We start from the raw sequence: 27,706 nt of genomic DNA, 5'->3' as shown, positions 1-27,706 counted from the left end.
TTTAAATGACTGAGTTGTCTACTTTAGGAAAGCTTCTTTATTCTTTGGATTGGCTGCCATTCAACTTCCATTCAGGACTACCTGTAGCAAAGCCAAGGCACATATATATTCAGTTCAGGGTCCACCTGAGCACTTTTTCCCATTCTCTCACAATTATCTCTTCATCGTTTTCCCTGATTGTAAAATAAATTCGATTGACTGCGATTATTAAAGCATGAAAGATAGGAAATAAACGCGTTTTGTCATCATTCTTACCAGCCTACAACTAGCAAAACAAAAGCCTTTGGGCAAACTAAGGATACCCAAAGATGTGGGCACATAATTTAAACCAAAAACAAAACCACCATTATCTTCTTCTGTAATCTCCCTTCGATCTATTGTATTCCAAAAATGCGTTTTCCTAGATCATGAAATCTATGATAAGACGATCGATTTTTGGATTTTTTGATCGAAATTTCGAGTCTTCTCCCCAGGCATTCTGTGTGAAGAATTTTTAATATTTGGGGCATCGGAGGTCTCGGATTCGAATCTCAGTTTGGGTAGGCGTTTTTCTGGCATGGCTGGTAGGGGCTGCAGAAGGAATAATCCCTATCAGTATGGAGAAGATTATAGGAAGAATAATGAGAATCTGCGCGGAGAAGATTTTTCGCTGGAGGAAGACTCTTCATTGGCTGCAGCGATGAGAGATTCTTCTGCGCACAGGGATTCGTCTTTGTCGTCAGTGTATGGTGAATCGGCTTACAGGGAATCTTTCAGGAACAGATATTCTTCTAATACACCTTCGCCTCTTCAGGTGTCTTTTCTTTTCTCTTTTTCTTTTGGCCATATATTGATCTTTTGTTGTAGATGAAACCTGATGTGTTTTACCCCACATCAGAAGAAAAAAACAAAACCCCGCAAGTTTGCAAAGTAATGTTTGTTTCAGCTTTTTGGTCGTTGGAATATTTTTTACAGTACCCAACAAGAGAAAAGGCTGCAATATTGCAAATTGGCTTGTTATTGCGCGTGTTTTTTGATGAAAAACTTGTTTTTGCAGTATCCAATTAGGGAATGGCCTGCAAGATTCCAAATTTAATTTGCTCTTAGACTTTTTGTTTGATGAGAAGTCTATTTCACAGTGCTGCAAAAGAAGAAACTGTACAATTGTAGATCGACTGTGTTGATATTGTTTCTTTTGTTTTCATCATGGAGAGTTTTTGTAAGAGATAGGGTTAAAGAGATGCTTAATTCTCAGATATAAATGATGCATTGTTATATCTGGTTTTTGTTTATCAGACTTGTTTGATGTAGACGCGTTGTTATAACAAGGGCGAAATAGGGCTTTAGATTGCCCTTATTTTGTGATAAAATTTTGATTTCGAGGTGGTGGGCCTCTGGGTTCAAGCTTGGCTGCTGGATTTCTCGAATAAGGAATGACATTATAGGTGATCTCAATGACACGAGGATTGCATCTACTTGCTGGGGGTATTGCCCCAGCCCTGCAAACTTAGGGAAGTCTTAACTGTCTCACACCCAACTGGGCTTTGAAAAAGTATTTGTGATTGGCGACAGATGTTGAAAATGCCATGACTGCCGATTTAATAGATTGATCCTTTATTTTCATCGAGAATTCTTTACTCCAGCTATTGGTGGGGGGCGCTCTGCAGTTGAGCTTTGGACACTGGCGTCCTAATAGGTATGAACTATCCGTTGAGTCCGAAGTTTTGGCAGCTCGAAATCACGGAGAAAGGAAACTGGTTTGAAAATGTTATGTTAGTACACGATTCTGATCTGCAATCAACAAAGAACAAATTGATACAATTTAGTACATGGATTTTCACAATATTATATAATCCGGTATCTAGCTGCTGAAAAAACATACAGCGTAGTGTATATATATATATATGAAACACCTTCTCTCTGATGTGCTTTGTTTTCTTCTGGAAGTCACCAAGAGATCTGTCTCTCATGGAGGTGGTTGTATTTATAGATTAAGATGATGGTTGGACTTAACATAATCATTGGTTTTTTGTACTATGTAGTGGCGTGGAAACTATATTTTGTAGCTACCATCTTTTTCAGGGCATTACTCCACCAAAGTCAAGCGAGATTACACCAAGATTGATTGAACTAGGCAGAAGAATCGATACATCCTTGGGTTTCTGGATTATTGGACAGAAGAAACTCACCAACCAGAGATAATGACAGAAAAAAAAAGGGAAAGATCTAAAGACTTGCATACAACTTGTTTATTGCCTTAGTGAATAAGAACATCACTAATACCACTGTGTTTTATTAAATCATACAGGATGATGATGTATGATTGGCAGTGATTGTATTGAATCAATGCATTGCCCATGAGCAGTGGAGTGATGAAAATGCAAAGATCTTAACATACAATTTCTTCCCTGTGTCATGTAGAGTATCTTTATTCTAAGTTAAAGTTATATTTCAATTTCTGCAATATTTGACTTTGATGCTCGGATCTTGATTGACTGATAAAATTCAATTATACAGTGTACAGTAGTTGCTTTATGTTGAAAATTGTTTACATTCTAAGCACATTTCATATCAAATTTTGTCTATATGCCAATGATAATCCATCGAAATAATGATGTGGGAGCTTTTAAAACAAACTCACAATAATAAGGTTATTGTCTGATTTATGATTGTAGCTAGGAAATGTGGAAATCATCAAAGCAAATCAATATTAGTCATGGCTCAATCACAAAAGCTCAAATGCAATGATCAATCCTAATTAAATCCAATAAAGACATGAAAGCAAAACATTCAAGATTAAAAGCTAAGCAAACCAAATGCAGATCTGAATATCTCTTTCATGTGACTCCATTGTCCTTCTTTCTTCTCCAAATAGCTTTATTGTGGATCTCACCTACAAGTGCATACACATGAGATGAAAGCAAGTAGACAAGATTGTAGCGCAAGAATACTCGAAGCGTGATTGATTCGACAAAGTGATTATTAGATAATGTGATTAGGGGATTCAAAAATGCGATCAATTGGGGATCTTGATTGAAGAAACTCATCCAATTTATAGATAAATTGGAGAGATGACAAGATTAGCATTAAATTGACATTAGAGGCAATTGATTTCAAAAATGGCACAATTGAGTGGAAAGAAGAAGGTTATGACACCTTCTATGTCATGAATTATGACATATTGCCAATGCAAAGGTTAGAGGACTAGAGGCTTATGACATCTTGCTATGCCAAAAGTATGACGCATGAGAAATTCATGCTTCCACCGAAGCACAAAAATAGGGAGAACTAGAGAGAAATTAATTAGGTGGAAATTAAATTTGACAAATTAGAAAATAGGTGGAAATTAGGAATTAGGAAAATTAGAAAATTAGGAAATTAGAAATGATGAAATTAGAAAATTGATGCAAATTAGGTAAATTAATTAATAATTTCTCATTCATTAATTAATTTACAAAAATAGGAGGAATTAATTAGCCAATTAAATAAACATTTAATTGTGACAAGAACACTTAGGATAAATAAATAAATTATTTAACCTAAAGAGAGAATGGAGAGAAAATGACAAACAAGGTTAAATGAATAAATCATAAAACCCTAGAAGATAAATTAGAAATGCAAGGACGACAATCAGGTCTTGATATAAAATTGATTTGATGCTGATTCGATCATGATTTTGAATTGATAAATGACCAATTTACGAGGAATAATGAGAAATTGATCCAAATTGACACAATTGAGAAGGATGACAATCGATGACAAATTGATCGCAAAATGACAAGATTGAAAATGATAACACAAAACGACAAGATTGAAAATGATAACGATCGATGACAAATCGATCGCAAAATGACAAAATTGACAAGAGGACAAAACCCTAATTAGGATTGACGATGTCCAAAATGATGACAAATTAGCACGCACATTGATGTGACAGGATAAGATTGACCAAAATCATGACTGAAGATTGTTGTCGACAAGACCAATTTCGAAAGTGAGACAACTGAAGAATGCAGAAGGAGGACTTGATGCTCGCAAATGATAAAGACCAAGTGCGTGACATAGGAGAAATGTTAATGCGATGCAAAAACCCTAAAATAAGGCAATGCGTAAATGTTAAAGTACGATTCCGCAAGCGTTGACCATTTTTAGGTGTCTACATTTTGCCCCTCTTTGAGACAATGCGATTTTAAGCGTTGTTTCAAAGAACAATAATAAAAATGCCCCAGACACTGACAATGACGTATACTTGCCCCCTCGAGGAATTGGTCGGAAACATGCAGAAAAGAGGCCAATTGATCGATAAAAATGATAGAAAATGATAGGATCAAACAGACTGCCAAGATTGATGGAAGAAATGTTAGTAAGCAGAAATTAGACAGAGGACAGGTAGAGATGAAGAAAAACTTGCTTTCACTAATGCACTTTGTAGGTGAGAACCTTTATTTAATGTAGCAGAACGGATGCGTAGCATCATGGCATTGAAGGCCAGAGCTGAAATGCAACCCTTTTTTGCAAAAGACAGACACATCGCAGACAAACAACAATCACAACAAAAAAGAAAGGGACCATGAACCATCCCGGTCACTCTAAATCACTCAGTGACATCATTGAGCAACATAGGAACATGATCGAAGATAAATCAATAAAAAGATAAGATGCACAAAATTCCAACAAATCAAACAAACATCTTGATCTTCATTGTCAAAAGTTGAAAGTGCTGATAGGACAATCATGCTGTCTGGTTTCAGGACATGCGGTACCCCGTCTAAGACAGGACACATTCTGGTTTCGAGTATACCACACCCTGTATAAGACCCATGATAGTAGAGACAAGGACAAATGATTTTGATGTTGATTGATATGATAATTTTGATTAGTTTGAATGTCTGGTTTGATTGAAAAATTCATCTGTTTATGCATGATTTCATTAAAGCACAGTGTGATTGCAAGTGTCGTTGGAGGTATGCTCAGTGATCTGTCTATGCACAAAGGGGATAATTTTTTTTTTTGGTTATGCTTTTCGAGTTTTTACAATTTTTTTGTGTGCATTTTTTCAGGACTGTATTTGATTTTTTTGGATTATTTCAGGACATTATTTGATTTTTAGGGATTTTTTCAGGACTTTTTTCAATTTTTTATGATTTATTTCAGGACATTTTTTGATTTTTTATGATTTTTATCAGGACATTTTTTAATTTTTATGATTTTTGCCCCCAGTGTCTAGCAAGGCAAGGAATATGACAGGTGAATAAGTAGGCTTTCTGAAATGATGGTGGATAGAGGGAAGACAAAGGCCTTTTATCATGGAGACAATGCGGATGCAATTTTCAAGGGCTATTGCGTGATGGGACAAGAGACCGGATATGACAATGTAAAGCAGTGACATGGCATGAAGGACATGTCAAGAGGTTTTTGAAACTATGTTTAAATTTTGCGTCCTTATGTCAGATCAAGATCAAGGAATGAAAAAGAGTGTATGGATAGTGATAAGATATGGATAGGATAAGCAAGACCAAGAATGGATAAGGGACATGGACTGAAAGTCGAGATTGGCTAAGAGATAGTGGCAGAAAGTTGCAATAAGCCAGGGAATATGGATGAAAGGTTATAATAAGCAAATGGATAAATGACCAAAAGCTATGATAGACTGAAAGCTGCAAACAAGATACATGATGCTCATGACGATCGTCAGCCTTGTCAAGATCAAAGGTGGAAAGGGAAACTGGACATGAGGGACAATAGGATATGAAGGGTAATGATAGGGGTTCGATAGGATAATGGAACAATGAAGGACAAAAGGATATGAAGGAGGAAACCTGCCCCCAGTGTGGTGTGCAAGAAGTTCATAAATTACGCATGACGCCTGTTTGCCAGGTTTTCATCACGGTACTTGCCCAAGGTGCCTGTTTGCCAGGTTTTCACTAGTGGACGAATTATTTTTGCTTTACTTTTTTCTTTTGTCTTTTCTTTTTTTTTCATTTTTTTTTTTTTTTTGTATTTTGACTTTTTCAATAGAAGATGGACACATGATAGGGGATGGAAGAAGGACTCAAGCGTCTTTTTGTTTGGATAGTAGCCTTGAAAAAAAATGGATCATGACCTTAAAAGTATGCTCAAAGATGTTGGTAGGATAAGGTCATGGAAAATGAGATGAAACTAAGGCAAGGATTTATGCAAAGGATTGGATCAAAGGGATGGAAGGATGGAAAATATGCATTGGATAATAGGTAGGGTATTGGAAGAACTGTGCTTGAGTGGATAGAAATGTTGGCAAGATCGACATTGGCACACACCTTGAGAGGTGATGGACTGATGGAGGAAGAGTGGGTTTTGGATATGGAGATTTTGATGAAGGAATAGCTAGGGATTTGTGGACATAAGGACCCAAAATGGAAGAAGGAGGTGATGGAGGAACAAATTTGGGAGGTTTGGATGGAGGAATAGCAATTTTAGATGCCAAGTTGGATTTTTCCTTTTGTGCTTCAAGAAGCTGCTTAGGAACCCACATTGTTTTGGATTTTTCATGCTTTTGTTGTTCTTTGGTGTGCATTGCTTGCATAAGGGATTTAGGAACCCATATATATTTTGACTTTTGGTTTTGAGAAATGGGCCTTTGTGACCTTTTGGATTTTTCCTTTTCTTTTTGGCTCATATTTTTCTTTGCTTTGACATGTTGATTAGATTGGACATGTTGATCCTTGAATACATGTGGATTTCTAGACTTATGACTTTTATACTTGGCATCCAAATTGCTTGGAGGGGGAAAGGAATGCATGGATGGATATGAATGAAATGGACTTCTTTTGGATTGATGAAATTGACTCAAGGATGTGTGCCTTTGCTGACCTTGCATAGAGGATGAAGGGATATAAGGACCTAAGATGGATGGAAGGTATGATGGGGAAGGTGTATGTTTTGATTTTGATGGGGGGATACCAACGTCTTGAGAGTGAGCTGTGTAGACATGACCCTTAAGATCTTCTTTGATATGGAGAGATTCTTGCTTATGGAGATCTACTCCTTTGCCTTTATGAATATCTTGACTTGTAGGATACTCTTTTCTTTGGGAAGAAGACGCGAGTCCATTATGAGGTGGATATGATATGAGAGAAATAATGAGATCTTGAAGTGGATCGGATTTCACCAAAGTGGAAGAACCCATTATGCATGTTGAGGGTTCATGAACATCTTGCACTGACACGTTAGAATCATGAAGGGGATTAGGATCATGAGGGGGACTAGGATTATGTTGTGGACATGGTTCAAAGACAGGCTCTTCAAGAGATGGAATGGGAGAAATAATGGGATCATCAAAAGAAATGTGATCTTGGAGTGTATATGGAGCATTAAGACAAGGAGATGGAGGAACAAGTGGATCTTGTGGAGGATTTAAAGGAATAATTTGATCTTGACAAGGAGGAAGATCATTGGAATCCTCTTTAAAGTTTCTTTGCTCTTGACTTTTAATGGGATCATCGTAAAGGATGGAAAAGATATCTTGATCTTTCTTAGGAAGTGGAATGCCAATGGGATTTGAAAGGACATTTTTTTCATGAAATGGAAGGGGATCGTTGGGGATTGGATGGACTGGGATATCTTGATCTTTCTCGGGGAATGGAGTGTCAATGGGACTTTGGATAGGATGGACAAGAATAGGGGAAGCGTCATGAGTGTCTGGGAAGATGGGGTCCTGGTCAACAATTGGATGGGATGATAAGGTTTCGGGATCTTGATCTTGATTTTTTGTAGGACTCATTTCTTCGTGCTCTAAATTATCCTCTTGACATGAGGTTGGACTTTGGATATGCATGGGGGATTCTGACAAGGAATCAATGTTTTGGCACGAAGGAGATGCACTTTGAACATTTGTGATGGATGCTGGCAAGGAATCAATGCTTGAACATGAGGAAGAGGGACTTTGAATGGGGTCCTCTAAAACAGGTAATGGCAATAAAGTGCATGGTGGCATTGGGTCTTGTATTTCTGATACATGACAAGGATGTGCATCATGAATTGGATTATCTTGGCAATCAATTATGGATAGCCCTTGGGTAATTTCATCCTTGGGTGTATTGTTTGATGGGGACAATATGGAAGGTTCTTGTGAAACTTTTAAAGGTGTAGGGAAAGATGCCACTGGAGAGTCAATTTGTTTGTGGGGGGATGAGGCATTGCTAGACATAAGTGTATTATCTTGATCTTCTTCAAAGAACTCACTTGGTAATTTCCTTAAGAGCATTGCAATAGAGCCACCTTTCTTTCGAGGTTTTGACATGGTTGTATTTGGAATTTGAACTTGTTTGGCAAGGAGTTGGTTCTGGTCTGGTGTCATGTTTTGATATTGGACTTGGTTCAATTGTTCTAACATTTTTGAAACTTGGGTTGGTGTGTTCTGCAACCTTTGTTTTTGAATGTTTGGTTGTGGTTGTTGACATTGATATTCCACCATTGGTTGAACCATTTGTTGACATTGTATAGTTGGTTGGACATATTGTTGAAATTGGACCATTGATTGTGTTGGTTGTATATGGTGGAAATGTTGAACAATTGGTTGTGATGGTTGAAAATCTGATTGATAGTAAACACCTTCTTGTTCTTGTTGTGGAGGCACATAATGTTGAAATTGATGTTGTCTCTTTTCTTGAAATTGTTTCATCATCTCTATTTGTGAGAGGAGAGCTGGTATGTCTGATCGTTCAAGAAGAGATCTTACATCAATTGGCTCAATATTTGGATTTCGACCTGGAAATTTTTGAAACATTTTGGACATTTGTGATCTATTCTTCTCAATGTTTTTCACTCTTTGTTCCAAAATCTCATTTTCTTGAGCTAGTTTCTCCTCTAGTTTTTGTATTTGGAGACTTGTTTCATTTGCTTTGTTGTTGGGTTGGATATAATTGTGATTGCATTGTCGGTTGATATGTCAAACTTTGTTGCATCATTGGTGGTTGGAACCTTGTTTCAATAGACATGTCACTATGCAATGTTTTTGGGATTTTTCAAAGATAATATATGATATGCAACTAAATGCAAACTAAATAGATGAAAATGCAATCTATGGCAAGAATGCAATCTATGTATTTGGTTGTTTTTCAAGATTTTGACAAACTTTTTGAAATGCAAACCTAAAGACTTAACCTTGGGAAGTTGAAATGAAGCTAAGACCTCAAAGGACAAAAGGACCAAGTGACAAAAGGACAAAATGACAATGTCTCCCCTAATATGCTTGGATACTAAGCTAGGTTTGACCAAATGATATTGATGACAAAAAGACAAAAGTTTGATAAGGTCTAGACTTCTTAACAATGGCTTAGGGTTGTATCAAAGATTTGCATTACTCAAGTATGACAAAACCTAGTTTTGGCACTATATGCAAAGGGACAATTACTATGTAAATGACCCTAACATGATATGATAATGACCTGAACTTAATGAAGAGACCTAGGGTATACAAATATGAATGTATGACAATGGTATTGCTCTAATGCAAGAGGACATATGCAAATGGATGACCCTTATTGATATGCAAAAGGAGTATGACTTAGGTGAAACCTAACCTTGGTACTTGACAAATGACTTTGCAAAATGCAAACCTAAGATGAACCTAAATCTAAGTGACATGAATGTTGAGACAAGACTTTGAAAAATGTTTGACAACCATGTTTGAAGATGTTTTGAATTTGAACTTTGTTGGATGAAATGTTCTTGTGTTTAGCCCTGTTTTGAATCAATTTGTCTTGTTTTTGAAATGAGATGCAATTCAACTTTTGACAAGTGAAGAAGACAAGATATTTTAACATAGACTCAACACAACCATGCTCATTCACACATTTCTTATGGCAGGCAAGGACATTAGGTACTTGAGAGGTAGACTTGTTATGGGATTCAAGGAGAATACATAGATGCTTGACCTCACGGGCTCCCCTCCACGACACTCACTTCTCAGGGCAGCCAAGCATCAGTCCCCATGGAAATCTCCCCATGGTGAACTTAGTATCTCTTCCAAGTATCCAAACTTGTCCTTCTCAAGCAACTAGAAGGATTTTTGGCCTCTAAATACAAGGTGTTTAGTAAGGATTTCTGTTAAGCGTTACTCCTTGATGTCACGCAAGCGTAATTGAGACATTAAGCCCATCAAGATACCAAACAAATGTAGTCGCGCAAGCACGATTTAGACCGTGAGATCCTACTTAGATGTTGATATGAGAAAGAGTTCAAGGGTCATCACTTCCCAAGTAACTGCAATTCCCACGTAACCCTTCCTTCAAAGCTTTCGCCCATCAGGTATTTGTTTATAGTGAGTTAGAATGCCAAGGTATTCTGGCCGTACTCACTTTGGGTCGTTCCCTTCTCAAGATTATCACTTGCTTGCAAAAGCAAATGGTCGGGAAGGTAGGCCCTCTAAAGGTGACACACAATCAAAAACATGAGCATGGTATTGAAGATCTGGATTTTTGATCACCCTAAGAAGGATGAGAGCATACTCTCCTACTCCAATGTCGAACTCAACAATCAAAGCAAACATATATTCATTCCATCCTATTTAGAAATCATACTAGGTGCCTAAATATTAATTTCAAACACAATGTTTAGTTGTATTCCAAGGCAACCTGCAAAACCCAAGTCAGAAGTTTGATATGTTTAGTTTTTGACTATTGAACCTGCACAAAAACGTGTTAGTAGTTTCATTTGTTGTCTTTGTCATGCGTATGCCAAGGTTCTGCACAGAGAATCAGTACCAAAGAAAACCAAAATGCAGAAACAAAATGGAAAAACAAAGTAATTTGCAAGTAAAAACACTACTTTTTTTACCTCTGTTTCTGGTCCTACACAGGCACAGAATGTCTGACACAGGTGCAAAATGCTTGACACAGGCGCAGAATGCCCTTGACATAGGCGCAAAATGCTTGACACAGGCGTAGAATGCTTGACACAGGCACATAAGTTCCCAGAAAACACTGCACTACCTTGTTTCTTGGGTTTTTGACCTGCAAATCATCTCAAAAGCACTCAAAAGCATGATTAGGGGGTTAGTTCACGTCGGGTTCACCAATTAATGTAGCTAGGAAATGTGGAAATCATCAAAGCAAATCAATATTAGTCATGGCTCAATCACAAAAGCTCAAATGCAATGATCAATCCTAATTAAATCCAATAAAGACATGAAAGCAAAACATTCAAGATTAAAAGCTAAGCAAACCAAATGCAGATCTGAATATCTCCTTCATGTGACTCCATTGTCCTTCTTTCTTCTCCAAATAGCTTTATTGTGGATCTCACCTACAAGTGCATACACATGAGATGAAAGCAAGTAGACAAGATTGTAGCGCAAGAATACTCGAAGCGTGATTGATTCGACAAAGTGATTATTAGATAATGTGATTAGGGGATTCAAAAATGCGATCAATTGGGGATCTTGATTGAAGAAACTCATCCAATTTATAGATAAATTGGAGAGATGACATGATTAGCATTAAATTGACATTAGAGGCAATTGATTTCAAAAATGGCACAATTGAGTGGAAAGAAGAAGGTTATGACACCTTCTATGTCATGAATTATGACATATTGCCAATGCAAAGGTTAGAGGACTAGAGGCTTATGACATCTTGCTATGCCAAAAGTATGACGCATGAGAAATTCATGCTTCCACCGAAGCACAAAAATAGGGAGAACTAGAGAGAAATTAATTAGGTGGAAATTAAATTTGACAAATTAGAAAATAGGTGGAAATTAAGAATTAGGAAAATTAGAAAATTAGGAAATTAGAAATGATGAAATTAGAAAATTGATGCAAATTAGGTAAATTAATTAATAATTTCTCATTCATTAATTAATTTACAAAAATAGGAGGAATTAATTAGCCAATTAAATAAACATTTAATTGTGACAAGAACACTTAGGATAAATAAATAAATTATTTAACCTAAAGGGAGAATGGAGAGAAAATGACAAACAAGGTTAAATGAATAAATCATAGAACCCTAGAAGATAAATTAGAAATGCAAGGACGACAATTAGGTCTTGATATAAAATTGATTTGATGCTGATTCGATCATGATTTTGAATTGATAAATGACCAATTTACGAGGAATAATGAGAAATTGATCCAAATTGACACAATTGAGAAGGATGACAATCGATGACAAATTGATCGCAAAATGAGAAGATTGAAACTGATAACACAAAACGACAAGATTGAAAATGATAACGATCGATGACAAATCGATCGCAAAATGACAAAATTGACAAGAGGACAAAACCCTAATTAGGATTGACGATGTCCAAAATGATGACAAATTAGCACGCACATTGATGTGACAGGATAAGATTGACCAAAATCATGACTGAAGATTGTTGTCGACAAGACCAATTTCGAAAGTGAAACAACTGAAGAATGCAGAAGAAGGACTCGATGCTCGCAAATGATAAAGACCAAGTGCGTGACATAGGAGAAATGTTAATGCGACGCAAAAACCCTAAAATAAGGCAATGCGTAAATGTTAAAGTACGATTCCGCAAGCGTTGACCATTTTTAGGTGTCTACAATGATAAATTACAGAACCATAACTACTACATATGCACTCTAAGTGACTGGTCCGGGTTCATTTATGCCAGTATGGCAAAGGATTTTTGCAGTTGGGTATACTGGTTTAAAAGAAATTCATATTTTTTTATATATTTACATCCTAAAAACAGGAATTACGTTCAGAATACCACATAACATTCATATAATAAACAAAATTGGCTTAAAAATAAAAAAAACTTAAATGTCAATTTGTGAAACTGAAATTTGATTGTTATGATAGATATTGGTTGTTCAATATTAACATAACAAAATCAACAATTAGTGTCATATGGGTCTTTCATAAAAATCATATTCATTCACATTCGATGATGTAGGTAGATTGGAAGAACCACAAGGAGTGCCATTGGTACTCGCACTAAAAGTATGCTGGCTTTTGACTCTTCAAAAAATAAATATTTTTGGGCAGCAGATGCATTCAAGTTAGTATGCTATGGCTCTACATCCCACAGCTTTGTTGCTCCTTTTTTGTTGTCATTTTGTTTTTGTGAAAGAGGGTGCAAGTTGAAATGTACATAAAATAAGTCCTCTGTCATGACCCCATCAATGGAAGAAAGAAAGAAATATTAAGCTTTGCCTAGCAATCAAATCTAGTGATCAAATATGTTTTATATTAACTAAGGAGAAAAAGGAAAATCTAAGGAGACCCCACCCTCCACCCTTGAAGAGAGGGTGACCGCCTAAGGGGACACAACTCTTCAGCAACAAGAGAAGCATATTTAAGGAGGGATGTGATTGAAGGAAAGGCAGGAGGAAGAAAGGAAATAATAATCTGGATCTGCAATAGTAAAAGGCATCCAATCAGAATTGAAACATCTTCAGCGAACGATAAAAGAGGACAGCAATACAGACCGGGAAAAGGCCTTATCAAGCAACAAGTGCGAATTAAGATCAAGCTCATAACAGAGCAGTCCCAGATTTATGATATAAAACTGGTAATAGCTTTGCTGATTATTTTTGTGAAGCAATCAGTCTCTGAGAAGAACATCAACAGATTCAGACATCTGCAACAGCCGATAAAGGAGCGCACATTCCAAATTAGCCTAAGATCATCAACTCCAAATAATTTCAGCAATCAGCGAAAGGAGATAACATCCAAATCAGATAGACTTATAAGCAGCAGATACATAATCGAGATCAGATTTTAACTAATCTGATTCAGATCTATTATATCCAACATCTAATAATCTTAACAAGTACTCTTGTGGTTCTAAATCACGGTTCATCTTGTTTAAAAAAGATATTTCACTTGGTAGAGATATAACCCTAACCCTAACCCTAACTCATCTCTCTTTCTATTGCAATTGTGATACAAGGACAAATTTTAAGTTAAGTCCTAATAGGGGACATTACATCCTCTGCCTTTTTTGATATTAATCATTTGCGCTTTACAAGGAGTATGTACTCAAATTCTGCTAAGATGAAGATAAATTGGCAACATATGAAGACAAAGTTAGAGTTGAAGTTATAAAATTGTAAATGAAACTTCAATCTTGAAAACATTTATTACAAAACTGAAAAAAAATGAAACAGAAAGAAATAAAATTATAAATGGTACTTTTTGCCGTTATGGGGGCATACTGCCCTTGGGTTTTGTTACAATCATAGTGGAAGGGCTTTCTTGCCCCTTAGGTTGATGGGTCATTTTGGGCCATTAGAAAATCCCATTCCAGGATTCAGTGACGAGCTTGTATGAAAAGGGTTCAAATTATAAAGATTAAGTTTATGATCTAGTGCAAATGAGTGGTTCCTAACTGTGTGGTTCAGGATAAGTTGTAGCTCGTCACCCCTGCCTAGAGGAGTACCTTTAGGATTATTTAGATCTCTATAGCATACCTTCAACCCTACCAAATATAACTACACAAGAAATGAAACTAATGGGGGCATCGGTACACTCAAATTGTGGCTTGTACCATCAAATCCAAAAAGGTGGAGAAAATATGACTGATTGACTACATAGAGAGGAGATGAAGCCTTATTTATATAACAAATGGAGTAGTTTCTAAGACAAGCAACTACATAACCATATGACTAGGTATTTTATGTGGATATATGGATAAGATAGTTCACCAAAATTTATTTGTTTTTCTAGCAGTATTACTTGAAAGGCATAGAGATGTGTCAGAAGAATTAAGATTATATTTTAATAATGTCATTTAATATTCAGGAATTTAAGAAGGGTGTGAATTTTGAGATTGTTGTAGGGTTCATTTGGCTTCTTTGTTGAAATCTAAACCCACTGTTATTGTTGGTTTGTGCACAGAAAGCTTATACTCCAAATGAGCCCTCATCTCTAAAAAGTCCAACTGAGTCCAAGCCGGGCTTCTGGAGTGCACTTGCAAAAAAAGCAAAATCAGCTCTTCTTGAAGATGGTAGTCCAATACAATCTCCCAAGTCAGAAACAAGAAGTGGATCCCACTTGCAACAAGCACAAGCAAATATTCAGGTAGGATCCTGAATGTAGTCTGCAGATTTTAACTAGAAGAGAACAGTTTTCTTATCCATTAATAGTTATGAGGAATTTTGTTTTGTAATTAGAGGTCTCTGATTTTGCAGGCTAGCATGCCTGAGAGACGAAAGCAAACAGATGCCCCTGTGATACAGAAAGGGATAGAAGCAATTGCTTCTTCCCTTAACTTTATTGGCGGTGCTTTAGAGGTGAGTAGCTAGTAATACTCAAAATTTCTGTTTGCTTTGAACCTTTGTATTCTTATCTAATTTATATATCAATATGAGAAGACAAGTGAGACAATATGAGATGCAGATTCTTATCTTAATATATAATAAAATTCTTAATCATTATTGTGTGGTATTTTAATTTTTGCAAATGCCTTTAGTTGTAGTATCTGGTGAAACGACTAATCTCAATGTGATATGGCTCACTAAGTGTTCTCCATATTTTATGGAGTGTCTTATAGGAGGGGCTGAACATTGTTGAAAACAAAGCTTCAGATATTATATCCGACACTAGACGTTCCATGAAAAAGAAGACTGATGCTGGTGCCGAAAGTAAAGCTTCAGACATTATTAATGGGCCCCGACAATCTACGAAAAAGAAGGCTGATACAGGTGTTGAAAGTAAAGCTTCAGACATTATTTATGGAACTCGACAATCTATGAAAAAGAAGGCAGATACTGGTGAAGCAATTAATCTGCAACGACAAAGCAAGAAAGCACCTGATGTGGAAACAAATTATGAGACACAACTAAAGGCTTCTCGCGACGTAAGGTGGCAATATGCGGAACTGGAGTCACAATTTACATTTTTACAATGCTTTATCTAGTTCATGATATTTTTATAATTGATTATTGAGCATAAGAAATGAAAGACGTTTAGGATGGTTATTTGTATGGCAGGTTGCCAGTGCAATGGCTGCAAAAGTTAAACTTCTTCTACGTGAGCTGAAGACCCTAAAAGCAGACCTTGCTTTTGCCAAAGAACGCTGTGCGCAATTAGAAGAAGAGAGTAAAGTACTGAGGGAAAGCCTCGAGAAGGGTGACAGGCCTGATGAAGATGACTTGGTGAGTTCCTCATTAGTTTTAATTTTTTACCCTCACAGAAGTCACGTGCTGACAGATGTTGTGCTAAGCAGAGTCTGTACCAGATTAGCCAATTTTTTATTAGATTAAGATTATAAAAAATGCATGTATATTCAAAGATGAAATTTTGTATGGATTATAAGTAAGAAGACTAAACATTTTGCAGGGCACATTGCATATCAAATCATGGTCCACATCTGGCAGTTGTTTTATGTGGCATGGATACAATTAAAGTTGATATTTTTGCATGGTCGATATGAATTTAAACTAATATTTTTATTCAACATCCAATAGGGCATAGTTACAAAGGAAAACACAGTGGAGAATCAGGTTACAAATGTTCATTTTTTTTATATTAATTTAGAATTTGAATTAGATGTTCACCAATTTTTCAATGTATTTCTATGGGTACTGTAGTTAGAATTTAGACTTATTATATTTTTGTAATGGATGTTTCAGTTTTCAGAACATGATCAATGTGTGAACAGAAGAATTCTAATGCCCTCTGATTTTTCTTCTCCTCACTTTCTCCCTTTCAACCGTCCACTTTTATTTCAGTAGTTTTTTGTTTGTATTCTAAAATCAAAATTTCGAATGCAGATGAGTCTGATAGTAAAGCATAGTCACTAGGAGATGGGGGTACTTGGAGATGCCAGAGATTGGTGCCAATACCGATTTTTCAAAAATAAGAGATGGAGGCACTTGTAGATGCCATTTTTTTAATATAATTTAATAATTTCCATTAAATATCATGACATAGAACTTTGAAAACAAGAGAAGTAAATCAGTCATACAAGAACAGTAAATAATAAAGGCAATTTCTCTTTAGACCATTACAATGACAGGAAATCAGTCATCAACTGTTTATTTCCCTCTCAAAAAGTCTACATTGTCAATAGATATGATCACCATAACTCTGCTTGGATTTTGGTATCATCCAAAATATCAGGATGAAACATTATGCAGGCTTATTTTATTTACTTTCCTTCCTGTTTAGCGTTTAAATATATTTTGCGCTAAGTCTTCTAGCAGGAGACGTCAATTTCTGGTCGGGAGACTTTGGAGATGGTGGGAGACGGCAGCCAAATGAACCCTGTGCATCAGGACATTTTTGCAGATGTTTTTGTCTCTGAGATGCATCTCAGGGGGTGGGAGATGCATTTCCAAGTTACCGTGTAGTAACGTAATCAACATAACTTTGTTCTATTTTTTTGTTTGGATCCTTATTTAGGTACTTTCTGAACCATTTTCAGGAATGGGGGATTTGGTATGAACCATTTTCAGTGTATTGCATACATTGATTGCATAGAGCAATTGTGAGCATACACATGAGTTTTACTGGAACCTCAGGATGATGAGCAGAGTATGGGCATCACCAAATTTTTCATAGAGATGCACAGTTAGACTTTAATTGATGTCCTCTTGTTGCAGTTTTGGCTCATAGTTCATGCCTCTTACCAATTTGACATGCCTCCACAACCCATAAAAATACATTGTCAACGTGGTAAGTATGGCATATTCACAATTAGCCCACGTATTGTGACAGTGACACTTATTCAGAGAACTGCAGATGATTCTTTTAAAATGAAAGAAAATACTCTCTGATCCCTTGAATCACAAATTACTCTCTTGGAGAAAATGCAATAGTGACGCCTTCATGGAATCCCATATGAGCTTAGAAGAGAGAAATAAATTATATCAACTCCCATCTATGAGCAAAGTTAGGTCAAAGGTACTCAAAAAATACTTTCAGTCATAACAGAGAAATAGGTAAAACCCTAGATTATTGGAAGGTACTTGAACACTAAGCAGAAAAGAACCATAATCCTGTCAAGAAACTTAAATCTAAAAATAATTCAGACAATTTCCTAGGTTAATTTACAAGACAAAATTATATATAACTTCCTAGATGAGTTAAATAATGTTTAATTTGAAATTTTTAGTCATAAATTTTTTCACCCATTGTTAACCAACAATATTCAGATTCAGAAGCAAACTAGAATTCATTTCCTTGCATATATCTGTTATGATTTTGCTTCAACTCCAGAACTCACTATCAGATTGGTTAAATCCATATTAGAATAATTAAATCTGGTTAGATTGTTTGGATATCTCTTTTGTGATTTGTTTCTAGCTTGCGAAGAATGTATAAAGCTGAAGCCTGAATGTATAAGAGCTTTTTTCAGGCAGGAATATTCACATTGGTTGAAACTTGGCAGGATCCTTTTAGTGGGGTACATGTTCTATTCAGCCTGTGTCTTCCAGGCAGTGTACATTAAATTTGGACTCATAGAAATGTTTCTTGTGGAAAACACAGACAACCCTCAGGTTTATGCTTGGCAAGTTTTATAATATGTATTTTAATTTTTATGTACTTTGTCTAAGGGAAAGTAGGACTTGACAACACTGGTAGTAGAGAGCAATTGAAGTAGGCAAATGGGCTTGTTTAGCACTAAAGGGAAAGCCCTTTGGTAGTTTATTGATAGGCATGGGATCACATCAGCCTCACTTATAGTAGGCATTACAAGAATTTTGAACCCATTTAATATTCTTCTAGGATCCAAAGCATTAGAGATAAATGATAGAGACAACCTTAAAAGAATATGCCAAGCTTAGCAATTGTTTACTAAACTTTTCCAAACATAACTAATGCTAAATCACCTGGGCAATTGAAAATGACTTGAGTGGATGAAGCTAAAATGGTTATTCCCCAGACCATACTTGTAAAGCACAAGTACAAAATAGTCATCAGAGTGAAGGATCCCTCTCAATGATGCTCCAAGCTGGCCAAGATCAAAACTGGAAATCAGCACTATATGCAAAAGAGAGGCATTATTAGTTGACATTATTTAAATATTTGTGCAAGTGGAATTATCACGCTACATGAACAAACACATCATTATAACATCAATATAAATTTAACTTCTAAAGTTTGCATTGTAGGAACCCCTGTTCTCCCTAACTGAATTTTTGCACTGAAATTGTATTTTCTGATTTCTTGCCCTTGCTGATATAATTTTCTGAGTTTTAAGTTTTGAAAGTTATTTGCAATTTTTTTGATATATTTGCAATGCTTGTTACAACAATATAATGCAGCAAAATAGAAGATATTGCAATAATAATTTTTAACTTAAAAACTGATTATTACATAGGGAATACACAGGTAAGATATGCCTTGAAACCCTCTGAAATGGATGCCAGAATGAAGTATAAAGTTTGCAGCAGTATAACAGCACAAAAGGTAGCCTTCAATGGATGCTTCTTTAATATTTTGAAAACTGCTCACAAACCCTTGAGATTTCTTGAAGACTTTCACCTCCGATCTGCACAATATATTTCCCACATTCCAAAGAGAGTAGGCACAACCAGCAATGAATATATTCAATGATATTTATCTTCAATAATTCTGATCTTCACTTAAAACCCTTGTAAACTCTTGAAATCTTTCACCAATACAGCTCAATTATGACTACTGGATGTAGCCAACCCTTAAAGCAATCTTCAGCTGATATTTCACAACCTCAGTATGCTGACAATGAAGAGTGAATGTTCTCCAAAGTCTGGAAAAGATTGGAAATCTGCAGAAACCCTTGGTCTCTCACAAATCCCAAAAGCAAAGACAAATAATCATCAATAATGAGTTTGATTTGCTTTTTGAAATCTTTTGTATCATCTCAACTCTTAAGTGCCTTTAATCCCCTTTTGAAATCCACTTTTAGGTTTTTCATAGAACTTTATAATAAGTCTTCAAACTCGGGCTCTCATATTCATGAATAATAAATGCACCTTAATATCATTTAAAATAATATAACTTGTGTGCACATTAACTTTATGAAATACTTTAATATTTTGGCTTCCAAAAATATAATCCATTAATTGCACTTTAAGTCACTTAAATGAAGGGTCATGGCCCCATTGAATATAAAGTGACTATTTAACTTTATAATATCCCTTTAATGATTAATTATTAAGAAAGTATTACTTTATTAATAATTAAAATAGCTTAACTCCATAAATACTCATTATTTCTCGATTTCGCTTGAACCAGGGAGTCGACCACTGCATCCACTACACATCCATCTGCCTTACTAAAAATAGTAAGGGTCCATCTCGATCGACCACTGACTTACTATAAATAGTAAGTGTGTGAAACTAAGTCAAATGAAGGCGAATTTTGAATCAAACTTAGTTCCAAAGAAGAGAACACTTTGCCAACTGCTCACCAGGACCCTCTAACTATCTATTTTAGCCTACGAGGGCCAAAATAATAGGCTAACATCAAAAACAAGAACTAGCAAAAAGGGGACATTACAGTCCTCTCTCCCTGAAATTGCTTGTCCCCAAGCAATCTCCATTGCTCAAAAGAAAACCCTTTGAAAGATCACTCCACTTGGGTCCCAAGGGAAGAATTGTGTAATGTCCTTGATATCACCAACCAACTCCTATAACACCAACACCAATAGCACAATTGACAGGACTTGCCAAACTAAATCAAACTCAACAACAGGTGTCACAAGAACATGAACATCAAGTGGAAGCAACTTTGAAGATTGACAATGTTTTCTTCCCAAAACTGCACAAGATAAGCTACCATACGTATCATCTAACACATGCGCAACTGAGTTGTGCATCTAAAAACAAATCATGTACACGAGAGCTTGAAATGAGACTACCAACGATCCACACCATGTACATGCAAACCGGAATGAACGCAAACCGGAATCTTGTTGCACACAAAGGACTCCTCAACATACTGGCGAGTGTCCAACATAATATACCGGGATCTTAAATCTAGGAAAGAAGTTTGCCATGTAAACCTCCCTCAGACTTCCGCTGCTCATCACTGATCCCCACTTCACCATGCTAGATGTGGTGAAGCCAAACCATGGGAACTATCCAAACTGCAACACTAACTTTGTCACCACCTGGATCCCAGTGCAATCTATACACACATCCATCCGTACTGTGGAGATAGGAATACTTGAAAACATATGCTATGCAACATCTCTCCACAACCTTTGCTAAACTCTCATGGATGTGATATCCAACTAAACCATCATGCCCACTCTCACCATAATCTCCCTAAAGCCATGTAACCAAAGATAGTCTCTGTGTCATAGGAGTAACAATCTCCATCAGATACACATCAACATGATGGGAAACTGAACATTGATCCAGCAAATAGCCCCCAGCAATCAATTGAGTCGGGTACTTGCAACTACTAGTTCCATATACTGAAGATGGTAACTCTCCATCCCACAATGGATGGTATAACTCCGAAGCCAATTCTGTTCCGATGCATCATCAAGTCCTCCACGTGTGGATCAAAAGAAAAGTGATGAGCACTCCTTGTTGTGTAGTTGCGATAAAATGCTCCAACCTCGGTTAAGGGCTCATCTCTAACGATACTGGAATCAAGAGACGGCTCCAATCTCTGATCCTGAATAGCTAATTGGGTAGGGGTTCTGGTAACCTTCTCTGCAAACCCAATCACAAAATCTCTATTAGGAAGCATTGTAGTCAGAGTATCTACAATTACTCCCACACCACGCTTGGTGGCGAGAGAACCTCGGATGAGAGTATCCTTGGTGGCCCCAAACAGACCCTCTTGAAATTCAAGTCTCTCAAGAAGTTACTCAACAAATGAATTTGTGCAGTAAAAACAATATAAGTCTAAATCAACCTTATCCTCCGAGACTTGCAGTTGATCACTCTGACTCAGAGCCACAACAAGCTGGCATCCAAAATCAGCTACATGGGATGAAGTAACATATTTGCTTCCAGGAGAGGGAAACAAATCTACATGAGAGCCATACTCCCAACCAGATGACACTCTTCGAGTCCCATGTAAAGTGGATGGAGTAACGTCATGTACTAACATACAACTCTCTAGAGAGTCCACCACTGCCACACAAGAGCTATCAACAATTTGACCTGCATCATCGGTCATAGTACTAACCTCGGGAAATCCTGATGCAACAAGTGGCTCTCTGCTGCTCTCAATCAAAGTACGCATCCCAACTAAGTCATCTATACTTGCATCAATGACAGATGTAGCCACATCCTCAACACCTCCATCACTACAACCCGTGGGTGTAAACTCATCACCAAGTGCCGCTATAGGAAACTCAATTGTATCCACAGATGGTGAAGATTGTGCTAAACTCAACGCCACGGTAAGCTCCTCAACTTGTGATTGTGACTCATGAAGGGCTGACTAAGCGCTCTCCAACGAGTCCATAGCCACCTCAAGCTCATCAACCTCCTCCTTTCCCTTCAATGCATCGTAGCAAGTGCAATCCCACTCGAGAAGATAATCCCTATCAACAAGTAATTGCAAATAATTATGTTTCATTAATCCAATAGCTTCTTGGAGTGCATGGAACTCTGCTAGGGAAAGGCTACTATCACCGTGCTCATCTGTCTCATGAGTACTCGAACCATAGGTCACCAACATCAAAATGCTCCAAAGCTGTAGCAATCATACACTAACCTTCAATTGCCCAGCCAGATGATGATACCCCTGTGACTCATTCTTTCCACCCAAATCTGCACTATGGTAAGAGGTTGTATCCACATCACTCACCTCATGGTAAGCAGTGTCATGTGTGCAATCAACCATGCACACATCAATATCTAAGGTACTGCTGCTATGTACCTCAAAGGATGGCTCAACTGGCAAAGTAGAAGCTGCTGATATGACAATATCTTCGCACACTTCCACTTCCAGTGCAATTGTATCACCATCCAACTCACGATCCTGGGATTCAATGCCAACCAATGAATTTTCTAACTTGTTTTCTAAGGTCTGATTTGAGAAATCAGACTCATCATGACATGAATCCACAACATACAATGTATCATTAGTACCTAATTCTCGAGTACTTTTATGTGACAACTCAATAGTAGCATCTTGCACGTGTAGTCACTGCTATCTCCTACTGATGCAAAGTTTCGCCACTGCTGCCATGTAAATCAGAACTGTTATGAGTCGAAATTCCCATGCAATCCTCACTTTTGACACTTGTATCATGAGTGCCAATACTGAACTTACCATGACATTCAAATCATCATTATACTCAAGTGGAAGGCTGCTGTCATGAAAATCAGATTTGTTATCATGACTAATAACAACTTCTTGAGTGCCAATAATCACCACATTCTCCACAAATCTCACCTTCTTTTCATGTACTTGCTCCTCAATTAAATAAGGTTTCAACTTGTCTTCACACTGTTCAAAAACATTGCACACCAAAACGTAAGCAGCTGGAGAAGTCAATTTTCCTCGCCTATGAACAGCTAGAAGTGTCATAATGGGCTGAGATATGCTATCAATGTTATCCACGATGGAGATCATGATATCTCTCATGTAGTCCTGTATACACCTGTCATGCCCCAAATTAATGGACTCTACAAAAAGCCTGAATAACTGCAACACAAGATCATGCTGGTCATAATCAAGCATGGCAACACATGATCTAACTTGTGCCATTATCTCTAAGACCTTAACCTTCCGTGCATAGGTAGGACACTCCCAATTTCTCCAATCCGAAACATACAATCAATGATCAGCTGAAAAACCTCTCTCATGGTGTTATTAGAATAAGGAACCAGAGGAACAATGATCCCCATGAACTGATTGTAGCATAGGGCAACAAAAAGCCTGATCTTGCTATCGTTATGCCTCAAGTACCTATGCTCACCCAACACTGTTACTGCAGGACCCATTGCTATCTGAAGCAATGTTGAAGGTGACTGTTCTACAAGACTTAAAATTTCTTCCAGTCTACTCAAAATACACAATGTATTAAATCTGGATTGTGATGATTTGCTAAGTTTTTTACCCTGTTCATCTAACATCCTGGCTAACCATTTTCCATAACATGGTTCCATTATTTCTCCATTGCTTGAACTCATTTTAAAACTTGACTTAAAAATAATGTAGCTTAAGAAGTGAATGAATGCTGGACACTCAAATGTCAACTGTGTGAGCTCAATAAAATTTAATTCAGACCCTAACAGGATGGCAGGAAACCGCTCTATTACCACTGTAGGAACCCCTGTTCTCCCTAACTGAATTTTTGCACTGAAATTGTATTGTCTGATTTCTTGCCCTTGCTGATATAATTTTCTGAGTTTTAAGTTTTGAAAGGTTTTTGCAATTTTTTTGATATATTTGCAATGCTATACAACAATATAATGCAGCAAAATAGAAGATATTGCAATAATAATTTCTAACTTAAAAATTGAGCATTACATAGGGAATACACAGAGGTAAGATATGCCTTGAAACCATTTGAAATGGATGCCAGAATGAAGTATAAAGTTTGCAGCAGTATAACAGCACAAAAGGTAGCCTTCAATGGATGCTTCTTTAATATTTTGAAAACTGCTCACAAACCCTTGAGATTTCTTGAAGACTTTCACCTCCGATCTGCACAATATATTTCCCACGTGCCAAAGAGAGTAGGCCCAACCAGCAATAAATATATTCAATGATATTTATCTTCAATAATTCTGATCTGCACTTAAAACCCTTGTAAACTCTTGAAATCTTTCACCAATACAGCTCAATTATGACTACTGGATGTAGCCAACCCTTAAAGCAATCTTCGGCTGATATTTCACAACCTCAGTATGCTGACAATGAAGAGTGAACGTTCTCCAAAGTCTGGAAAAGATTGGAAATCTGCAGAAACCCTTGGTCTCTCACAAATCCCAAAAGCAAAGACAAGTGATCATCAATAATGAGTTTGATTTGCTTTTTGAAACCTTTTATATCATCTCAACTCTTAAGTGCCTTTAATCCCCTTTTTAAATCCACTTTAGGTTTTTCATAGAACTTTATAATGAGTCTTCAAACTTGGGCTCTCATATTCATGAATAATAAATGCACTTTAATATCATTTAAAATAATAGAACTTGTGTGCACATTAACTTTATGAAATACTTTAATATTTTGGCCTCCAAAAAAATAATCCATTAATTGCACTTTAATTCACTTCAATGAAGGGTCATGGCCCCATTGAATATAAAGTGACTTTTTAATTTTATAATATCCCTTTAATGATTAATTATTAATAAAGTATTACTTTATTAATAATTAAAATAACATAAGTCCATAAATACTCATTATTTCTCGATTCTGCTTGAACTAGGGAGTCGAGCACTGCATCCGCTACGCATCCATCTGCCTTTCTAAAAATAGTAAGGGTCCATCTCGATCAACCACTGACTTACTGTAAATAGTAAGTGTGAAACTGAGTCAAACGAAGGCCAATTCTGAACGAGACTGAGTTTCGGAGAAGAGAACACTCTGCCAACTGCCCACCAGGACCCTCTAACCATCTATTTTAGCCTACGAGGGCCAAAATAATAGGCTAAACCATCAAACACAAGAATGAGCAAAAAGGGGACATTACATGCATGCTAGCATGTGACCAAGTAATAACAGTTGGTGAGTAACAATTAGTCTGTGGCTATATAAAAATGCTGATCTAATTGATCATCCCATACAGATGTATGAGAGGATATTCAGGCTTGGCTTTTGCTATGTTCCACTGCATTATGAACAAGATTAATCTATTCTCCCTGTTTAATGTGTCATCCAATAACATGTGGTGGTAGTACAGTTTCTACTACCTAGATGATATTTTATTATAAAACTTTTGTTCTATATGGAATAACATGATATGCATGATTCCAAGAAAAAAATTCTCTACTCTAAGAAAATGCAGGGGGTTGGGGAGGGCTCTCTCTTCATTCTTGGGCTGAAACATCTTAGGTTGAACATTTTATGGTCTGATAGTCTTGTACAAAATTCCTGGTACAGTTTCTACAAGCTAGAAGATGTTTAACTATAAAACTTCTGTTCATGTGAGGTAACATGATATACATGATTTCAAGAAATTCAGACTGAACAATTCAGGGGGGGTCTCCTTCCATGCTCGTGCCAGGGCATTTTAAGTTGAACATTTTAGGGTCTGGTAGGTCTTGTATATCAGTCAATTGGGAGCTGTACTGATTTAGTAGTAGTCTCATTGAGCACTAGAAGGGGACTGGTACTTGAAATTTATCTAGGCTATGTTGTGCATATCAATGGGGCCACTGAATTGCAAATTTGAAGGTAACTGAAGGAGATATGTTTGCCTTGGAACCTGAGGCTCCATGAACTTATTTCAAAACCAATTATTTTCATATTGTAGCATTCACATTGTGTACAATTTGTTGACAAGTCTTGTTTATTTTTCAGGTACGGCTTCAGCTGGAGACATTGCTAGCAGAGAAGTCGCGTCTTGCACAAGAAAATGCCAATTATGCTCGTGAGAATCGATTTTTACGTGAAATAGTTGAGTACCACCAGTTGACTATGCAGGATGTTGTTTATTTGGATGAGAGCATAGAGGAAGTGACAGAAGTTGGTTTGGACCCAATCAGAGAAACACAAAAAGAAAGGCTTCCGTTTGAAAAGTAAATTTTATCACTGTGTGGTAAGAAGATCTAGCTAAAGTGCCATCACTTGCCTATGCAATCAAGATGTGATTACCTTGGATGAGTATATATCCTGAAGCGACAAAGCTTTCAAGTCCATTGCAGAGATGAAGGTGGTGAATCTACATCTCGAGAAGTCAAGTTCATGTCTGTGATATTGGTTGTGCCATTGTAGTCAGCTTGGTCTTCTAAAACTTGTTGATAGAGGCATGATAATTGAGTGTCATCTTCTTACTTCCATACAGATTGTTGTGTATTGTTTAGGCTGTGCACTGCTGCAGCTTGGGTTTAATGTATGATAGCTTCCTCCAATTGTGGCCTTGCCTTATGGTTTGTATGCACATGCTCTATTCTTTTTGGAAGTTTCTCATTTCCACTGTATTGTCAAAATTATTTTCTTAGCTGTAATGGCTTTGAGGTTTGGCTCTAACATTAAGAAAATGAGTCCAATGTGACAAGCACATTTTTGCCCATTTATCTGTACTTGAATATGCTAAAAAGAATTGTATCGTTCTGAACTAAACTCATCTTTTAATGCTTGTATAGATATTTTCTTGACTACAACTGCTTATGAACTCAATCAGTTTTTACACCTGGAATCAGTAAACTAATTACACAAATTTTATCGTCAAACATATACCTTTTAATTTGTTTGGAATTTTTTATTGTAAAGCAGATCATTATAGTAATCACAAATTTTAGCTTGGGACAGTCCAATATGTTTCGCAAGGTAGGTCTATCTGCATATATAACTAATAAAAAAATGCTGATAAGAACGTGGGGCTAATTTGGATTATTTGGAAGTTGAATGGTCAAATCTATGTGTGTTCCAAGGCCTTTTGACTTATGGAGACTTATCGGTAAAATATGTTCTTTTGGCAATTTTTAATTTGATAGCCATAAATCAATAATAAATTCATCCAACTGATGGACAGAAGTTTTTCAGGAAATTTTTTGTTGAGGGGACTCAGAGATATTCCTGAGGGAATGATGAGAAATGCTGCAGTCTTTTAAGGAAAGCATAGCAACAAATTTTGCCACAAAGAATCCATAACATGCAAACGAATAAGGCTCGAGATTAATGTTGCATCTAAAGGCAAGTAAACT

At 36.7% G+C, this 27,706-nt stretch overlaps 1 protein-coding gene across 1 annotated transcript; it reads left to right on the top strand.

Annotated features, from left to right (window-relative positions):
- Nucleotides 1–83: 83 nt before the first annotated feature.
- Nucleotides 84–27,163, top strand: LOC131039329 (uncharacterized). Its single transcript, XM_057972042.2, has 6 exons — nucleotides 84–793; nucleotides 14,832–15,014; nucleotides 15,125–15,226; nucleotides 15,487–15,792; nucleotides 15,926–16,090; nucleotides 26,361–27,163. Exons 1-6 carry the CDS (start codon nucleotides 557–559, stop codon nucleotides 26,580–26,582), a joined length of 1,215 nt encoding a protein of 404 aa, XP_057828025.2. The 5' UTR covers nucleotides 84–556; the 3' UTR covers nucleotides 26,583–27,163.
- Nucleotides 27,164–27,706: the final 543 nt, after the last annotated feature.

This window comes from Cryptomeria japonica, chromosome 9 (genome assembly GCF_030272615.1).
Source record: "Cryptomeria japonica chromosome 9, Sugi_1.0, whole genome shotgun sequence".
In the NCBI taxonomy this organism is placed as follows: Eukaryota; Viridiplantae; Streptophyta; class Pinopsida; order Cupressales; family Cupressaceae; genus Cryptomeria; species Cryptomeria japonica.
The sequence above is the reverse complement of the archived record's forward strand: the minus strand, read 5'-3'. Positions and strand labels throughout refer to the sequence as shown.